This window comes from Apaloderma vittatum, unplaced genomic scaffold, assembly GCF_000703405.1.
Source record: "Apaloderma vittatum isolate BGI_N311 unplaced genomic scaffold, ASM70340v1 scaffold5955, whole genome shotgun sequence".
In the NCBI taxonomy this organism is placed as follows: Eukaryota; Metazoa; Chordata; class Aves; order Trogoniformes; family Trogonidae; genus Apaloderma; species Apaloderma vittatum.
Window position 1 is genome coordinate 19,197 of NW_009718679.1, and position 18,852 is coordinate 38,048.

Here is an 18,852-nt window from a genome sequence, read left to right on the forward strand (position 1 = left end):
GGGCTGACAACCTCTTGTAAATCTGATGGGTTTTTCTCCCCCATTTTCCCCTCTTCTCCCTGCAACAGGGAACTTTCCCCAAAGATCCCTGCCTAAAGTGGGCAGTGCTGGTGCTGCCCATCAGTTTCTGGGGATGTTATTGCTGAGCATGGCTGTGCTGGGCAGCGATGTGGGGAGAGAGCAAGAGGGGGGACAGACGGATGGATGGAAAGGGGGAACAGAACGGATGCAAACCCCAGTTTTGGACTCTGTGAAGCAAAGAGGAAGGGTGTGTGAAACAGAGATTCCTCTTTTAGAAGACGGTATCCCTTCTGTTGGCTCATACAGGCACTGCTCTTCTCAAAAGCCCTTAAGAAATCACCTTTTAGCATTCAATTTATTCTTCTCCCCGTTGGCAATCCTACATCTCTGCTCTACTGTGCATTAGAGAACCAATGGACTAGCTCCTTTCCTTAAAACTAGAAAAGCCTGCTTTTGCTAAAAATTAACATTCTCCTGCCCCCGCCCCTTTGAAATTAAAAAAGTGTTTTAAAAAAATAATCTTACAAAACTTAAAAATCGGCATTAGTTTCATTATTGATATATTAATTCTAAAATTGATAAGCTCCACGCTGTGCGCCGCAGCCCCCCACACCAGGCGAGCTCCTCTGGCCACGCCTGAATGAAATGGGTGGCTTTTAGGAAATGAAAAATAAAAATTATCTCTCTCTCTCTGCCTATGTTAGTCCAACTAAAGGGATAGCGTCAGGAGGCAATGGAGTAAAAGGGAAGCTGTGGGATGGAGAGAGCCCTCTCCGTACCCCTCCGCTGCACATCCTCGCAGCGTCCTGGCTGTGGGAGGGGGGCTTGGGGGGGGTCTTTGGTTTGCTCCCCTGACCTGCTGGGGGGTCCGTCGGCGACAGTGGGGTTACATTCATCGGGAGGTGCTGGCTGGCACGGTGGGAGCCTCACTTGCTGTGCTGCGAGGCCGGGGCTCCCTGAGCGTGTTTCTGCTCCTGCTGTTTCACCTGCTGTACGATTTCCCTGATCTTGCGCTGTGCAGTCTTGCGAGGGGGGAGGAGCAAAACTGCGAGTCAGGATGGGCACCACAAGCAGCCTGAGGTGTCATCCCCCCCTGCTCTAACAGCATCTCCCTCTCATTGCCCTCAAGCTTTTAATTTAATAAGCACATGGTCCAGCACAGCTGTAAGTAAGGATGTGCTAAATTAGGAGCTGCTCTCTGGCACAGCTGCAAGCTGAGCACTGCAGGGTTTCAACTTGTGCTCTTCTATCACTCCACAAGAACCTAAGTTTTTGGGTGCTGCCGTCCTGCTCGAGCAGGCAGGAGACAAGGTTGTGGTACGTGCACCCAGGTGGGATGCAGATGCCTGTGGGAACGCCCTGCCAGCATCAATGCCTGGGAGGAGCGGATTCACACCCTGGGTGCCACTAGGCACGGTGTCCCAGACGCATAATACAGCTTAATCAATCTAATCTCTAGTTCTAGTGCTAGCACTGCTGGGGAGAGCTGCCAAAACACCTTTAGTGAATGAGAACCATCCAAAATAGAGCAGCAGGATGCCCAGGCAGCACTGTGCTGATGGCTTTCCTTGATGGGTTAAACTGGCTGTGAGTATTGGAAAAGCCACGGCCAAACCTTACCTGACTAGCAAAGAAATGCCCAATGATTTTAACGATGACCTCCTCGTTCTCGTCTGGGGTTTGGTCTCGTGGTACAATGACTTCTGCACTAGTTAAATTTTGCAGTTCGTTCACCTGGAGGAAACAATAGAGCCCCGAGTGGGTTTTGTTGTTGAAGAGCCAAAACGCCTCCACTGCCAGCGTCACCCCTAGGTCTGACCTGTCACACAGCACCAGGCTGCCACAGGTCATAGCCTGTCCCCTTCACTGTTGAGCCACGTAGCAGACACAGGACTGAGGGCAAGATGTCGCTGCCACCACCAAGCCCCCAGGCTTTGCCTGCCAGCACAGGCACGGGGCAATGGCAACGCCCAGCTCCACAGCCCTGGGGCATCCCTGCACGTCTCACCTACCGTCTTGCCACCTTTGCCTATCACGCGGCCGGCAGTGAAGGAAGGCACCTTGATGTGGGCTTCAAGCTTCACTTCTTCTTTTGGGTTAAAGAAGTTTTCCTCTTTCAGCTTCCCAAATATTCGCCCCTGGGCCTGAAGAAGAGACATAAGAGAAGCCTGCTGCGCTCTCCATCCTGGAGGGCAATGATGTGTCCAGCAGCACCAGAATTCCAGCACCAAGAAAAGAACACCCCCAGCACTCAGAGGGAGATGAACCCAGGGTGCCAGCACAGCAGCAACCAAATGGATGCTTTTGTTTTGTCCCTCAGCATCCTCCCAACCACAGCCCCCACTGCATGGCCAACGCACCTTGAACTGAGCCTCGGGTGGCCCTGTGATGATGACCATCCGCTCACTGGCATCAGGACCTTCTGCCGGGGCAATCTGTGGAGGGATGGAGGGGAAGGAGCGTGACTGTGGCCCTGCTTCAGCAAGACCTCCCCTTTGCGGAACGTTCTCCCATGCAGAGACGTCCCCTGCTACCCAAGCAGCGGTGGTAACTGGGGTGTTGCAGGACTGGGTTTCTACTAATCTGTGGAGCAAAACCACTATCCAACTGCTCTCCTTTGCTGCCCTCGGCAGTAGGAAGGGAAAACTGAGGCTCAAAGCCCAGGACTGGCTCCACAGCGCTCGCTTACCTTGATGGAGGCGCCGGCAAAACGTGCCAGCTGTTTGATGTGCTGCCCCTTCTTCCCAATGATGGCCCCCACCGCCTGTGTTGGGATGAACAAATTCACAACCTCCTGCTCTGGCAGCTGATGAAGGCATGGAAGAGATGATCAGGGGACCAGCTGGACTGCCAGCATCCCAGGGCAGTGACTGCCCACTTGGGCCACATGCCCACCCTCCCAAGGTGGCCGAGTGAAGATCTCATGGAGGGAGGTGCTGGGACACTTACAGGGTGCTGATGGGGGAAGGCACCAGCTGGCGGGGGCCCATACAGACCGGAGAGGTATGCTGAGGAGTTCTATGGCAGGAGAGAAAATGAGGGTCAGTAACACCCCCAATGTGCCAGCCCCCTCCTGGCCAGGCCCAGCCCAACACGGAGCAGCGTGCCACCACTGTGAGCCTAGCAGGGACACGAGGACAACCCTGCAGGCCCTGAAATCCCTGCCGGAGAGCATGGGTGCACGTGAGGGTGAACTGAGGTGACCTGCAGTCCAGATCCTGCACCTGCAGCATAGCACAACGGGGTTGGGGAGTGGATGGGAGCTCCCAGTTACAGCCAAGTCCCTCCCCACTGCTGTTTTTTCAGATTTGTCCTGTTAGTGTTTATAGCAGAAAACCAGCCCCTATGGCCTTTTCAAGCAGCCGCAACCTGGGAAAGTGGAAACCATGCTGTAATCACCATCGAGCCCCTGCGAAGAAGATGGGAATTTGGTGAGAACTGAGCAAAACTTGATTTGGCTCTGATTTCCATCACCAGTTCCCTTCTCCAGTTCTGAAAGAACTAAAAACAAAGGCTGAAGATGTTCTCCCAAGACCTGGGCTAAGGGCGGGGAGAAAGCAGTGAGTCTCTCCAGAGCCAAAAGCAAGGGATGCATGCCAGTGCCCCAGCCCAGCTCACCCTAACCCAACTAAACTCCTCTTCCAACTCTTTTGTGCCTCAGATACATCAGACATTTCTCCTGGCAGCAGACACAATGCTCTCTCACTCTGGATTTGAGGAAGTGCAACCAGATGGTACCTGCAAACCACAGTTATTCAGGCAGAGGGCTCAGCTTCCCTGCCCACAGCAGATGCTGCTCTCGCTCCCACCCCTCTATTTAAACCCACTGTGCTCCTTGCACTGAGCTCATGCTTCCAGTGTCCACCCTCTGCTTCTGGCTATGGGCTGCTCCATGTCTCCTACACAATGTCCTCTCCTGCCCAACTGGTTCTTGTAGGCAAGGTGGGTACTGCACCTCCCCAGCTCCCCCCCTATTCACCATGAGGCTCGCTCCTTATCCTCCACCCTTGCCTGGTCTCAGACCTTCAAAGTTGAAGCGACAGCCACTGGCCCCAGGCTCTGCTGAGGACATGGTCAGAAATAACCACTCTTGAGGTGCAAAACATGAAGTACTTGCAGGGAAGGAGCTGCCAGAGAGTCAAGCTGGTTTCCTATTAGCTTTTTTTGTTCCTTGTTTTACTACAAAAAATTATGCTCCTCTTGACCTCAGTAGAGTGGCTTGGAAAAGGCCACACAAAGCTTTGGGGTGAAGAAGCCCACACCAAACACTGCCCTCCAGTAGACCTGCCCAGCTCCTCTCTGTCACACCAACAAATGCTCCAGCAGATGTTGCCCAAAGGCTGCCCTTGCTCAGACAGCCAATGTAGGCAGAACATCCTCCTCTCTGCAGGCTGGCAGTGCCCAGACAGGCAGATGGACTCTCCTAGTGCCCTCCAGGGCCGCCAGACACACCACACTCATCCACCTCTCCACACCACCAGCCTGGCACTCACCGTTCTCCTCCGACCACTCTGCTGCTGGCGTCGCCAGGGAAAGAAAACAGCACAAGTAAATTAACCTGCACACTCGTTGCCATGCAGAAGTATTTAGAGAGACTAACAGAGAGAGACCACAGGGCTTGGTCATCCTGAGGGTGGTTCTGCAGGTGCCAGCAGTTTGGGGACAGACCTTCTTCATCTGCACTTTGGCCAGCCTGTTTTTCCGACACCGGACCATCCCTGCCTGAGTGCAACCTCAGTGGTTTTGAAACTACTTCCCAGGCTTGCTTTGCCCCACATCTCAGCAGCTGCAGCACCTTAAGAAAGAGAAAAATCCTTGCCTACAAAACCATGTGAAGATCTACTTCCAGCAAGCATGACTCTTCAGTTGCCAGGGCCAAAAAGACCAGACCTGCAGGGCCCAACTAAGTCCACATGATCACAATCCAGTGGTGGGTTTGGGGTCAAGACTGAAGACCACCTACATGTTTTTTCCATGATGGTATCAGAATACATTGCCCCCAGCCACCTTTATAAAGCAGCACCCTTGGGACAGAGTCAATCCTTAAACACAGCTGAAACTGAGCTCACTAAAACAAAGGGATGCAGCTGATCTTCCCAGGAAACGAAATCCATGGAGGGACATGCCACATTCATTCACTGTCTTCTCCACTTCACTGCTGCAATGAGCACCTTCCCCAAATGGGCGGGAGTCAGAGCTGTTGTTCAAGGCTCCCCATGAGATGGCTTCTCTAGCTACGGTTTCCACCCAAGCCTGAGAGCTACGGTAGGAGAGTCTAGAGACCACTTTGCCCCCAAGAATACATTCCCCACACCCCAAAACTTCTTGCACTTACAGCAAACGGGTGGTATGGGGCAGCCGCTGCAGCCCCTCGGGCCCCTGGGGTTGATGGGAGCATGGACAGCCCCGTGGAGAAGATGCCCAGAGCACTGAGGTTCAGTCCTGGGATCAGGTTGGCTTGTTGCTGGGGAAGCAAAGACATGGAGAAACACATAAAAGATGGAGTTTCTGGGGTGCTCACCACATAGTGTGGACATGATGGGTGAGGGCAAACCCTTGCCATAACAGATCAACTTCCCCCCAGTTTTCTTCTGGCCACCTCAGCAGTGGCTCTGAAGCAGGGGCATCCCAGGCGGGAGGGCTGGGAGCTTACATTGACGGCCACCACATCGTTCTCGTAGGCCTCTCGCAACTTCTTCATGATCTCCACTTCAGCATTGGAGCATGCCTCCGTGCTGCCCTTCACCGTGATGGTCCGCTCGGGATTATAAATGGTTAAATCCTGCAAACTACCCCAGAGATAAATCCGGAGACGCGGTTACATTTTTTTTTCCAAGTCCAAAAAAATTAAAAAGAAATCTTAAATCAAAGATGAGGGTTCCCCCCTGAGACAGTGTGGGACCGGACACTCTCTCTCTGCCCAACGCCACCATCCACCTGGGATGAGGAACACCCACCCAGGATGGGGAATCTGCATGGGAGGACACAACTGCTGTTTTCTGGCTCCAGTGCTGCCCACACTGTGTTGGATGGAGGGGGATGGCTTGGTGTTCACCAGGACTTACGGTGAGATGGTGATCTTCGTGCCTGTGTCCTGCTCGATCTTCTTGAGGTTGCGGCCCTCCTTGCCAATCAACCTCCCCACCAGACTGTTGTGCGCTAGGATTTTCAAGGGAATCTCTTCTGCTCTAAAATGGATTAAAAAATAAAATCTAAAGTCCACCTGCCCATTCCAGCAATGGGCACTAACAGCGTGGTAGAAGCAGTAGAAGAATCACCACCATTTGCTAGGTCCTGCGCTTGGTCCGCAACAACCCGCTGCAACACTACAGGCTTGGGGAGGAGCAGCTGGCAAGCTGCCTGGCAGAAAAGGACCTGGGGGAGCTGGCCAACAGACGGCTGAACATGAGCCAGCAGTGTGCTCGGGAGGCCAAGAAGGCCAGGAGTATCCTGGCCTGTATTAGGAATAGTGTTGTCAGCAGGAGCAGGGAGGTGAGTGATCCCTGTACTCGGCACTGGTGAGGCTGCATCTCAAGTACTGTGTTCAGTTCTGGGCCTTTCATTACAGGAAAGACATCCATGTGCTGGAGAGTGTCTAAAGAAGGGCAATGAAGGTGGTGAAGAGTCTAGAGAACATGTCTTATGAAGAGCAGCTGAGGAAACTGAGGTGGTTTAGCCTGGAGAAAAGGAGGCTCAGGGAGACCTTACTGCTCTTTACAATTACCTGAAAGGAGGTTGTAGCGAGGTGGGGGTCAGTCTCTTCTCCCAAGTAACAAGCAATAGGGCAAGAAGAAATGGGCTTGAGTTGAACTAGGGGAGGTTTACACTGGATATTAGGACAGATTTCTTCACCAGAAGGGCTGTTAAGCATTACAACAGGCTGCCCAGGGAAATGGTGGAGTCACCATCCCTGAAGGTTTAAAAGACATGCAGATGTGATGCTTAGGGACATGGTTTAATGGTGGACCCAGCATTGCTAGGTTAATGGTTGGAGTTCATTTTAAAGGTCTTTTCCAACCTGAACAATACTACGATTTCCCAAGGGACTTCCCAGCCCAATGGCACATCTACATTTCATGTGGTTTTGTTCTCCAAGTTTGCTTGCATGCTCTTTGGACCCACCTAAACTTCTGGTCTCTACAGCACTGCCAACCACACCATGGAGAAACTATTAAGTTGTAAATCTTTAACCGACTCATAACTCTGTCTTGAAACTCCGAATGCCAGCAGTTCTCTCAGGGGGTGGGAGGTGACAGAAGATGGCTTCTTCTCCACTGATGGCTGAATTTACCTCCTTGCACCAAACCTGCCCATTTTGCTGAGCCAGGGGCACTTACGATTTAGTTTCATCAGCCTCCTTCTGCATGATATCAAGGATCATACGACACGCTTCGGAGCACCCCTCTGGCGTGGCATGGATGGTGACAGGCTTTTCAGCAGCACCAGCATTCTCCTTCCGATGGATGTCAACCCTATGGCAAAACAACCAGCAGAAAGGAGCCCCTTGAGATGCATCTGGTGTCACACAAAGGCTTTTAAGATCTCAGGAGCTGAGCTTGCTGTTCCCAGAAAAACTCATTTCAATACCTGCTCAAGCTCTGGGGTAAACCTGGGTCTTGCTGACCTACATCTACCATCATGCAAGGTAAGGTAATGTTTGCTTAGATCAAGGTACATTCACCTCTATGACCTAAGGTCTGCCCGGGAGCTGAGGGATGTCAATCAATCTCAAATGATGCATTAAGAGGGAGCAGAACAAATTCTTTACTGGACAAAGCCCTGAGCAACCTGGTCTGTCATCTTTGACACCAGTCTCGCTTGGAGCAGGAGACGGGACTAAAGGTCTCTAGAGGTCCCTTCCAATCTCAGCCTCTCTCTGGACAACATCCGAGCCTGTCCAGTGACCAGAAGCTGCCATAACCACTGCGTGTCGTTCAGGACAGAGAGACAACTTACCCGTAGGCAGCGTTTGTCACAACACGGAAGCACACGTCAACAACAGCGCTTGTACTCACGCCCTTCCACGGGAGACCAGAAAGCTCTCCCTTGTGCATCGGCAGGGACCGTGCTCTAGCTCCTCTGGTCCTCCCCTCAGCTCATGGCGGGGAGGAGGCATGTGCCTCCAGCTCGCTCCTCACTGCTCAACTGTACCTGGCAAAGGCCCTGAGAGAGAGGGAGAGAGGAAAGCAGGGTAGGAGACTCCCACATGTCAACCACACGTCTTGAAGAACAGGAGTAAGCAACATCTTCTCCATGAGTCCACGTGCTCTTCCCACTGGAGGATGATGCTGTGCAACCATCCTGCCATCGGCCACCAACTCAGCGTCCCGGTTGCTGCCGCAGCCAGGGCTGGGCTGGCCCAGATCTTCTGAGAAGATGCAGTAGTGGCCACTCAGCCACTCAGTGAATGCCACCATTGCTCAGCTCCAACATGGTGCCCTCTTGCCACATCTCTGTTTTCGTAAGAGGTCCCCATCCTGACTGGGATCATTCACGGGTGCTGCTGTGCATGCAACGCCAAGGGTTGTGGTGCAAAGTCACCCCTAAACAGTGCCATATTTGGATGTTGCAGGATCGTAGTGGGTTTGCACAGGTCAACTCTTCCAGGAGCTCATGAACCAGCACATAGAAACAACGATGCTTCATCTACAGGTAGAGGGGGAGCAGCTCGATGAACCTTCCCTAAAATAAGAGCCTACCCCACTAGGTTCAAAAGGGACCCCAGGGTGGTTTCACCCGAGTACTGAAGAGGGAATGACGAGAGTTTGGTACTCTTAGAAGGCTACATATCTCCAGATCTCCTATGGCTTCAGCCAGAGGTGCTCAGGCAGGAAGCCAGTCCTGCTTGGACTGTGCAGAGGTGGTGGAGACACCGACACTGCCGAGCCTTCCTGCCCTTTGATCATGTCTACAGCACACAGGGACCCAGCTGCATGCTATGTGACACCCTCTACAGTGCTGCCAGCTGTGGAGCTCCATCAAGTTGACTTGGAGGATCTGTTCCTTCAGAGGCAGTGCCCAGCAGGCACCCACTCACACTCCATCGGCTGGGGAGAAGGCAAACACATCACAACGTGCCACAAGAGGCGATGACAGGCTCATGCTCCAGGGCACTGCCGCAATGCCACACCAGGTTGACGCTCCCAGGCAGGAGGAACCAATGAGGAATCCATGGCTGGCCCAACAAAACCCACAGACAGGATTCAGGCAGCTTCTTGAATCCATGAACAGTTGAGGCTGGTGGAGATGGGGCAAGTCTTTGTGAGATGGTTAAGTCTTTGTACCAAAGAAGGGCCAAGAGCAACAGATGGGCTGAATGGATGCACCGAAGTGATGAGTACCCTGGACAAGCCCAGGAGAGGAACACAGGCCAGGCTTCTGGCTGACCTCCAACCCAACCCAAACCTGGATATGCAGGCATGAGCTCAGTTTGCAGAGAGATGATGGGCACCTGGACAGGGTTGCTGCATTCAGGCATGTCCCACCCTGAAGAGCTGGAGAGTGGAGGAGAGCTCTGGACTTCCAAACGCATCCCAGTGCTGCTGCTGCACAGCTCCATTCCAATGGGAGGATGGAGAAGGGGGCCCTCAACCCCATCAGCAGCTACCTGGGACCCCAGAGTGCTGCAGGCAGGGGAAATCAGAACAGCTGACAACAGGGATAATGGGACAGAGTAGATTTGTCCACGGTGCAACAGGAAAAAGCTCCATGACACCTTACAGGGGCACTGGGAATGCTTGAGAGAGCAATGGCCATGAGGGACAGCCCTCTCAAGGCGGACAGGATTGTGTGCACGTAGGGCTATCCTGGCTGCTTGGTAACAATTGTCCCCTCCTCATCAAGTTACAAGGGCTGCAATCGCTGTGGAAGGTCATCTGGTGGGGTGGGCTCTTGTTCTGGGCTCCTCCTCAGCCAAGGATGAAGATAGCTCACCCTGGGACAGTTTTGACCCCTGAAGCTCAGGAGCATCTCTAGGTATCACAGTGCATGGAGACAGGGGCGAAGTCCTACGTGACCAGAGGAATCCAGGACTCAGTGTCACTCTGGGTAAGAGCAGTGGTCAGGCAACAGTATGTTGCCAGCATCCTCATCCCCAGGATCATCACATCGGTGGGTGAGGGTGGCTGGAGCAGTGACAGAGACACAGGCTGACACCCCAAACTGACCGCAATGGTCTTGTGTGACTGCCTGGGCCAGGTGCATGGGTCCCCTTTGCCCAAGGCTGGAGCAGAAGTGGTGGCCCACCATGGCACAAGGTCTCCTGGGGCAGGTCAGAAGTGGTGACAGCATTGGAGCACAGCCTTCCTCCAGGGCCGCAGGTCTTCAGAGATGGCATGGGGAGCAAACTCACAAGGGACAGCTCAGTGGCAGGAACTGCCCCAGGCAGCAGTGTTTGGCCTCGTGGTCAGTAGAAACCAGTAACCAGTGCTTCCCACCTTCCTTGCCAGGCACAGGGCTTGCAAAGGGCAACTTTCCAGTCTTGGGTTGCAAGGACACAGCTACCACCACTGTTCATCACACCAGGGGACTCACCTGGAGAAGAAGGGCTCGCAGCTAACTGGGATCAGCTCATGGCTACTAAGCGGCCGTGCTCTAGGACTAGCCAGACTAGAAGAGCTCCTCTCCCTACGCATCTGTCCCCCTTCCGTACAAACCTCTTCCTGCAAACCCAATGCCTGGGTTCAAACTGCTCCACTGCAGCGCAGTGTGTCTTCCTACCTCCTGCTCAAGCAGATGTGCTATTACCAAAGAGTCTGCCTCTAAAAGCTTCTCTGAGAACTAGGACGCCCTGGAGGATGTCCTGGTACAGGAGTCCTACATCTTGTGAGATCACTGGGTTCAGGATGATGAGCATGGGAGAAGACAGCTTTGGGTTAAACACAAACAAATCCAGGCAGAACAAATCATGCAGGAAAACCATGCAGAAAATGAGAAGCGAAATCAGGGTGAACATTGACAAGAGAAACATGGAAAACTGGCAGGAAAGTCTCCCCCCTCCCCCTCCCCAACATTTTTCCTTCAAAAACAAAACCAAAAAAGTTGAAAAAAAAAGGTCTTCAAACTTAAGAAAAGCTCCCACGGTGCCCTCTTTCCTTCTACAACAGCTTTAGCACATATGGCACGCTGTGGGATGAGCAAATCCCAAAGGCAAAGACCACACAGGCACCAACTGCTGTACCTAGGATCCCCTTTCAGCATTTTTATCCCCGAATTTGCCATTCCTCCCTAAAGCCTCATCCCCAGCTGTTCTTGTGATTAGGCTTTAGGAACCCATTCCTGGCCTTTTTGAACATGCATCCCCCTCTTGCCACACCCAGACCACCCTGTCCAGCAGCAATGTTTTAGGACATGGGCTCTGCCACCATCCCATGAAGGATGCACCCCAAGAAGAAAAGCACTGGCTGGCACTCAGAAGCCCCAAATGCATGAAGGACCCATGCTGGGGCCCTACCACACCCCACGGAAGGAAACAAAACCATCTGAGGTACTTACTTGGACTGGGTTTGCTTAGTAAGGTTCTTTATGGTCAAGCCCTCCTTTCCTATGATCGCACCAACAAACTGCGTGGGCACCAGCATCCGCAGTGGGAAATCGAGCTGTTTGGGCTGTGAAGAGCCCCCTGGGGAGGAGCCCCGCTCCCTGGAAGAGTGGCCCCCGCGGCGGGATCGCTGAGGGGGCTGAGGGGAGCTCACCTCTTCATCCGGGATGTAGGAAATCTTGAAGGAATAGTTCTCAAACTCGTGGTCATTCAGCTTCTCAATTGCTCTGCAAGGCAGGGAGATGCAGAGGGTGGTGAGGGGCTCTCCTGGGATGGGTATGCCCTCCAGCACACCCTGTGCTTGCCCTTATAGACCATGGTCCCTCCCCAGTCTGGGAAGTGTGGCATGGAGAAGCCAGAGCCCCTCACTTTTCCTGTGTTGAGCAAGCCCCATAGCATGGCGGGGCAATGTCCCCTCCCATGTGGCTGATTCAGGGCTGGCACAAGGCTTGTCCCCCCAGCAGAGGCGGGATGCCAGCCTGGCCATCTGTCACTTCACCTAGGGAAAGCGCTGGTCAGAAGCTACCACACAGCATGGAAACAGTCTGATGTGCTTTTTGGACACAGAAAAGTTGATAGAGGGGGTTAAGCAAGAGCCATCACTCCAAGCAGAAGGATGTGGCACATGGTGCCCCTCTATCAAGAACGTCAACTCCCGTTCTACCTTGATGAGGCTGGGGGTGCAGCACATGGACTCTTCTTCCCCGCAAGCCCCTCCCTGGCAGCGGAGCCATGCCAGAGTCTGCAATGATTTCTGTGTGTGGTGTTGGCTTCAGCCACATCTTGCTTTGCCTATTTATAGGCAGGCATATGAATGCATCACTGCAAGCAGCAACTTGCCAGGCCTGAACTGCACATCCAGTGAGGACTTCTGTAGCTTTGCCATCCCTTTCTAAAGTCAGTACAGTGCCCCGCAGCCTAACTTCTCTGCTGAGGTCTTCCTTTCACCTGCTCCTATCACAAAATACCAACACACATACCCAACAACCACCTTGGCCTCTCCTCCCATCACTCACTTCTGCACTGAGCTGCTGAGCACCATCTAAGACAGGCGTCAGTCCATCCTGATGCGACTGATCACATCGTCTCTAGCCCTGAAGCCTCTTACTCCAAAGCATCAAGCACCACTGTGTTGGTGAGACTCTGTCTGCCCTTCTTGCCACACATCCCAAGACACAGAGCTCATGCCGTGTTTATCTGTGGTCCACAGCACCTTCCTCTGGCCAGCCAAGGCTGGAGTATGTCCAACCTCAACAAGCACAAGGAAGACTTTCCTCTGGCCTGCTGGATCAGCATATCATTCTCCTCATCTATGTCCTCAAAAGTCCAACCTCTTGATGGGTCAACTCAGACAGGAAGTTGCTAGAATATCCATCAGCAAATGGACTCTGGCAAAGTGTCTTCCTTGCATGGGGTGTGACCAGCTCTTGGTAGTATCAAAAATATCCTGGCCACTAAGTGCATGATCTGCTCACCACTTACTCGTAGTCAACTTAGGGCTGGTCTCTAGCACCGAGCTAAAATCTCTACAAGCCAGTAACAAAGCATTTTGCTTGAAATAGTCCTTGCATTTCAGAAATAACCCCTAATCTGTTGGGTTTTTCTCCTCTGCTGGCTATGACAAATCTTTAAGCATGTCTTCACACAGTCGTACTGCACTGATGCACAGTCTCGTCAGGTTCTTCTGTCCTTTTAAATTTTTTCTTGATGGGTGGCCTTTCTTCACAACTCCTCTGCACAACACGCAGGCGATTTACCCTTTGACGCTCTATCCCCTGCAAAAACCAGCCATGAACCCTCTGGCTCCCTCTCATCTCCTCTAACCAGTTACTCATCCACTCAAAAGCCCTCTCTTGTCCATGGCAGCAGGACACTGTTACAGTCGACCAGTCGGTTTCTGTTGACTCCAGGAAGTAGGAGGTGACAGTCTCTGTGTATTTTGGTGTCCAGCTTGAATTTTCCCCAAATCATACTATCACAGAATGGCCTACGCTGGAAGGGACCTTAGAGATCATTTAATCCAGCCTCCCCGTCGCCAGGAACACCACCTCTCGACTAGATCAGGCAACACACGGGGACCAAACGGGAATCGAACCCGTCACCTTAGCGTTGTTAGCGCCACGCTCAAGTGACTGAGCTAACTGGCCTGGCAGAGGATACTTATATCTCCCATCATAGTACCATTTCTTCAGCATCTCTCCCACTTCATTCACCATATTCCACCTCTTCAGCAGCTCAGGCTGGGTGACTAATCCCACGTATTCCCCGTTTAGGGAAGTTTAGACTTCCAATCTGGGAAGGCAACTCCTTGACAAACTCTTATCTGACCCCTTGTCTTGCTCCCTCAAGACAAGGCCACTGTGATCCTACAGAGGACTTGGCACGAAGGACAGCGTCCAAAGGGAACTGGAAGATTGCACATCTGGGAGCCATGTTCTTGAGGACGGGGGGAGAAGGCACAGATGAAAAGGGAACGATCACAGGGCTGATGGCCACAAGCTGGTCCAGTGGTGCCTGTGCATCACAAGAAAGCCCATCTCCTATACAAGTGGAGAAGGCAGAAGACTGCCCAGCAGTGGGATCAAGAGAAGACTGCTGGCAGAAGACATGCAAGACCACACAGTTCACAGTAAAACCAGCATCTGCCCACTGCATTGTGAGAAGATACCCAGACAGCCCTTAACCCACTTGAAACTTTCAGTAGAAGAGCTTAGCAACAACTAAAAGAGGCTTAGAGAGAAAAGAGAAAAAAGGGAAAAGAGAGAAAAAAGATGAAAGAGGAAGGAGAAGAGAGGAGAGGAGAGGAGAGGAGAGGAGAGGAGAGGAGAGGAGAGGAGAGAAGAGAAGAGAAGAGAAGAGAAGAGAAGAGAAGAGAAGAGAAGAGAAGAGAAGAGAAGAGAAGAGAAGAGAAGAGAAGAGAAGAGAAGAGAAGAGAAGAGAAGAGAAAAGCCTGGAAGATACTTGGGTTTCATCAGGAAAAGTGCAGGTGGTGTGAAAATAGGGACAAAATGAAACAAAACCCACTTACACTTTTGCTTCTTCTTTAGTTGCATACGTTACGTTGACAACAGCTGTTTCTGTATCTGTGTTGACTGGAGGAAAAGCAAGAGAAGCAGTGTTAGAGCAGGGGAGGAGAGAGATGTCGCCACCACTCCCTCTGACCACCACGCAGGGTGTGTGCTGGTGAGCCACTGTGCTTTCCCCACTGCAGGGATTAGACTGGGCTGGTAAAGGACCGGAAGGTGCCAAGGCTGGATCCTGCCACCCTCACCAAGGAGGATGCACAGCCAGACATCATCGATCCACCAGTGGACCTCAAACAACACTTGGCTCGTGTTTGCTTGCAGGGACAAATGGGTTTTTAATTTGCCAGCAACCAGGAGAAACCCTGGGAAAGGACCGGTGGCTCATGCCATAGCACCACCAGGCAGGCGGCCCCACCTCTGCCAGTAGGGCTTGTGTCCACAGGAAAAAACATTTCAGCCTGGTACAAACGACTAGAAAACCCAGGTTTCACCTCACTGCGTTTTCTCTGGCATGAGCAGAGCTTGGGAGCAGCGATGGGACTTCTGCACAGACGAGGACCATGCTGGACCATCTTACCTTGCTCTACGTTCTCCACAGTCCCATACTGAGCTAACAGGCCATCCAGCACCTGGAGGAGAGAGCAGCAAACAAGGCAGGTGAGGCGGGCAGGAGAGGCTGGTGGGCAAGGAGCAAGCAGGAGAGGATCCTGCTTCACTCACAAACACCCCCAAAGAGCCATCATCACCCAACTGCTTCAATTCCTTCACCCACCTGCATCCCATTACCCCAGTGATGCCCTACTGCTCAAAGCTGCCCCACAGGTCCAGGACTCACAAGCAGGCAGGAGATGGAGCCCAGTTCATGCTCCACCTCCCTTCTGGGGTTACTGGGAACGTAAAGGGTGGACCATGTGCAGATCACATGCTCCAGCAGCACAATTCATGCTGCTCAGCACAAGTGATGGAGGAGATGAACAGGATGCTCTTAGGATCATCCCCTTCTTACCTCCCACTGCAGGTGCGGAGGGATGTTTCGGATCTGGATCTTTCTGCTCCTGCAAATTCAAAGTCCTGGGTTAGGGTCTGCAGGCGTGCCACAGCAGGAGGGAAAAGGCTTCCAGGGAACTGGACAGCAACTGGTGAGAGCTTGCCAAAGCATCCCACTTTGCCCTGCTGAGCTGGAGCAGCTCATCCCCAGGAAAAAGCCATCTCTCCCAGTCTTGCCCCAGTCACCAGCCACCAGGGCTGAAGCTGTCTCAGAAATGCTCTGTCCTCGCTCCGTCCTCATGCTGGCTGCCAGGTTTCCAAGGAAACCTCCTGAAACAAGCCTCTGCAGAGTCAGGTCACACAGACATGGCTAGGATGCATGCACAACTCCTGACCGCACTGCCTCGAGCTGGCTGGCTGGGTGGAGACAGGATCTGAGACCCACCACGGCCGACCCTGCCATCCCTTGAGGGGGGCTCTGCGAAAGTGCATCCTGCTGATGTCTACCCCTTCCAAGTGACACGAGGCTGCTTTCTGTGGGCAAACCTAAACACGTACGCTCCGAGGCCTGCCCTTGCAGTAGCCAACACACCCAACCTTGCCTGGCTGCTCTCCCAACCTCACACGATCGTACTCAGAACTTCACTGCGGCTGCACTCCCAGTCTCACCGTGGTGCAGCCTTGGGGCACCGATGCAAAGGAAGCGTTGCAAAGGCTTCCCAAGAGGTAACCCAACACCTCCTCAGCCTGGCTGCAAGAAGACATGCTTGGGCAGTGGAGAGTTTTGATAGAATCACAGAATCATAGAACAGTTTTGGTTGGAAGAGACCTTTGAGATCAAGGTCAACCTTTGTCCTAGCCTTGTCAACACCACTAAACTACGTCCCTCAGCACAACATCTACCCGTTTCTTAAACACCTCCAGGGATGGTGACTCAACCACCTCCTCGGGCAGGTTGTTCCATTGGCTGACAACCCTTTAAGTACTAGTATTCAACCTGAACCTCCCTTGGCACAACTTAAGGCCATTTCCCCTGGTCCTATCACTCACCACTAGGGTTCTCCCCGCCTCGCTACAACCTCCTTCCAGGTAGTTGTAGAGACACATACCCAGGACCCAGCCAAGCCATGAACTCGTCCACTCTCTGCCCGGATCAGCATCCATAATCCTGCTTGTAGTCAATCAGCTCTGACTAAAGCAGTGTCAGTGTTCTCACCCAACTCAGCTCTAACGCTCTGATCAGAGCAGAGCCAGACCACCTCTCCCAATATCTGGGATGAATCTTCTGACTGAGCCACCTCACACACAGAGCCAAGTTTGGAGAGCCAATCAGCAGCTGGAAGCTGGTTTACGAAGCACTGTCCTTCCTTGTGATGAGCTCAAGGAGGATGCTTGGAAGGACTGGTAACACCAGCCTGAGCACTACTTTGGGACAGGCAACCAGCCACCAGCAGCCCCAGCTGACAGCCAGCAATGCCCAGGGGTTATGGGCCAAATCCTGCAGGATGAGCCCTGCAGGAGGAGGCAGGAGGAGCTCTGCTCACCTGCAAACCATCAACGAATACTCAACACTCTGATTCCACCAGTGGTCTTCAACAACTGGAGAACGACACCTTCAAGCTTTGGCCCAAGCAGTGAGGCGGGTCCCTGCACTCGCTGCACAGACACAACCCAAGCCCTTGCAAACAATTCTGGCAGATAAAGAGTTTCTTAGGTAATTTGGGGCCAGCCGCTGGGGACAGGGAGGAAACATGGGGCACAGCAAGAACCAAGGGGAAGTCTGACTTTCAAGAAGACCCAAAGCAGTCAGTGCTGGGGAGAGCTCTGCACCACAGCACTCACGGCTGGTGTGCTCCAGACACGATCCTTCTGCCTCTACAGTGGCAGCACACTCTGCTTGCTCTCAGCTTAACAGCACAGGACAACCACACCCTTGTGATGGACAACCATCTGCCTTGTGAAACACGAGTTCAGGGCATACCATGAGCAACACGAATGTAAGGACGCTGGTGAATGTGTGGAGCAGTCTGGGGTTTCTGCCCCCTCCACAGCAGACAAAATGCAGGCTCCAAATAAGAAAGGGATGGCGGGAAAAGGATGTTCCTTGAGATGTGGGCTGCGAGGGCAAGACAAAATCCACACCTCGTCTCACAAGAAGGACCATGGTCAAGCAAAACACCTGAAACCACCAAGGAGCCTCAAATCTCATGGTGCCGCTCAAAAAAAAGTATGGTCAGCGGTGTGATCAGCAATGGACAACAAACCTTACGCTCACATCCAACCACAGAGGTGCGCTCAATAAAACCTTGCGTGGGTTTAACAGATGGCTTCCCCAGACCAGCCCCTGCTGGATCCTCCTCCAGGGATCCCATGTATGGCAGCCCTCGCTGAACAGTCATCTCCCCATCACAGCCAAGAATCCTGCCTGGTTCGTGACCTACTCCTCAGTGCCCCGTGTCTCTGCAGGGATGGCTCTGTCCATGGATAGAAATTGGGTCATTGCAAAGAAGTGGGGAAGCCAGAGCTGGAGAAAATGTCGGTCTCCTGCAGCCTTACCAAACCTCTCTCCTCCAGCAGCCCTAATCTTCTCCTGCCCCCAGCAACCACCAAGGATTTCAAGGGTGATCATGCAGCTGTAAGATCCTTGTGAGTGATGCAAAGAGCAAGACTCATCCTAGCCCATCCAACACCATCCTATCCCCAAGCCATTCCCACCCCACGCCAGGAAGGAAGCAGTCAGGAGGACCTGGCCCAGGGCAATGATGATCCTGCACTACTCACCAGCAGCCTAAATCCTTCTCCTGCCTGTCCTGGTCACACACTCGTGGCTGCCACCGCATCGCCACTCTCAGTACAAATAACTCTGCAGGGCCCACTCCAGAAAACAGGACACATTTCATTTTTAAAGCCCATCAACATTTCCCAGAAGGGCTATTTTAGGACGCTCAGGTCCAGTCCTGGGAGGTGCTCAGCTCCCAGGGGAACCACTCCAAGGCATGAGTCCAACTTCCGAGCCGACCGCTGGCAAGGTTGGTTTGATTGAGCAAATCCCAGCCTGAGCGTCAGTGAGTCTCAAACCATCAGCACCTGGAAGTTTTCCAGGGAAAAGCTCTTCTCAGCTCCAAAAGCTCAGGACTGGCCTCTCTCCACCAGCAGAGAAGGCCAGAAACGCGGCCCATTTACTTCTACCACCTTCCAGCCCCCAAACAGAACAGGTGCCATCTTCATCTGCCTTATCCCAACATGCCACCGCTCGGCTGTGAGCCAAAGCATCACCGT

General features: G+C 52.9%; 1 protein-coding gene across 1 annotated transcript; it reads right to left on the reverse strand.

Moving 5' to 3' along the window:
• Nucleotides 1-947: 947 nt before the first annotated feature.
• On the reverse strand, nucleotides 948-18,413 carry IGF2BP2 (insulin-like growth factor 2 mRNA binding protein 2). The gene is made up of 14 exons (XM_009870323.1): nucleotides 18,355-18,413; nucleotides 15,593-15,641; nucleotides 15,164-15,215; nucleotides 14,589-14,652; nucleotides 11,515-11,787; nucleotides 7,359-7,493; nucleotides 6,087-6,209; nucleotides 5,675-5,810; nucleotides 5,357-5,485; nucleotides 2,711-2,827; nucleotides 2,382-2,456; nucleotides 2,034-2,165; nucleotides 1,642-1,755; nucleotides 948-1,043 (listed from the first exon to the last, which is right to left on the reverse strand). Exons 1-14 carry the CDS (start codon nucleotides 18,411-18,413, stop codon nucleotides 948-950), a joined length of 1,554 nt encoding a protein of 517 aa, XP_009868625.1.
• Nucleotides 18,414-18,852: the final 439 nt, after the last annotated feature.

Excerpts from the sequence above, each read along its gene's own strand:
- IGF2BP2 (XM_009870323.1), bottom strand. The coding sequence starts at position 18,413 with ATGCGGTGGCAGCCACGAGTGTGTGACCAGGACAGGCAGGAGAAGGAT. Across the intron at positions 11,788-14,588 it reads ACTAAAGAAGAAGCAAAAGT|AGCAATTGAGAAGCTGAATG; the intron begins GTAAGTGGGTTT and ends CCTGCCTTGCAG. Across the intron at positions 5,811-6,086 it reads ACGAAGATCACCATCTCACC|TTTGCAGGATTTAACCATTT; the intron begins GTAAGTCCTGGT and ends TCTCTGGGGTAG.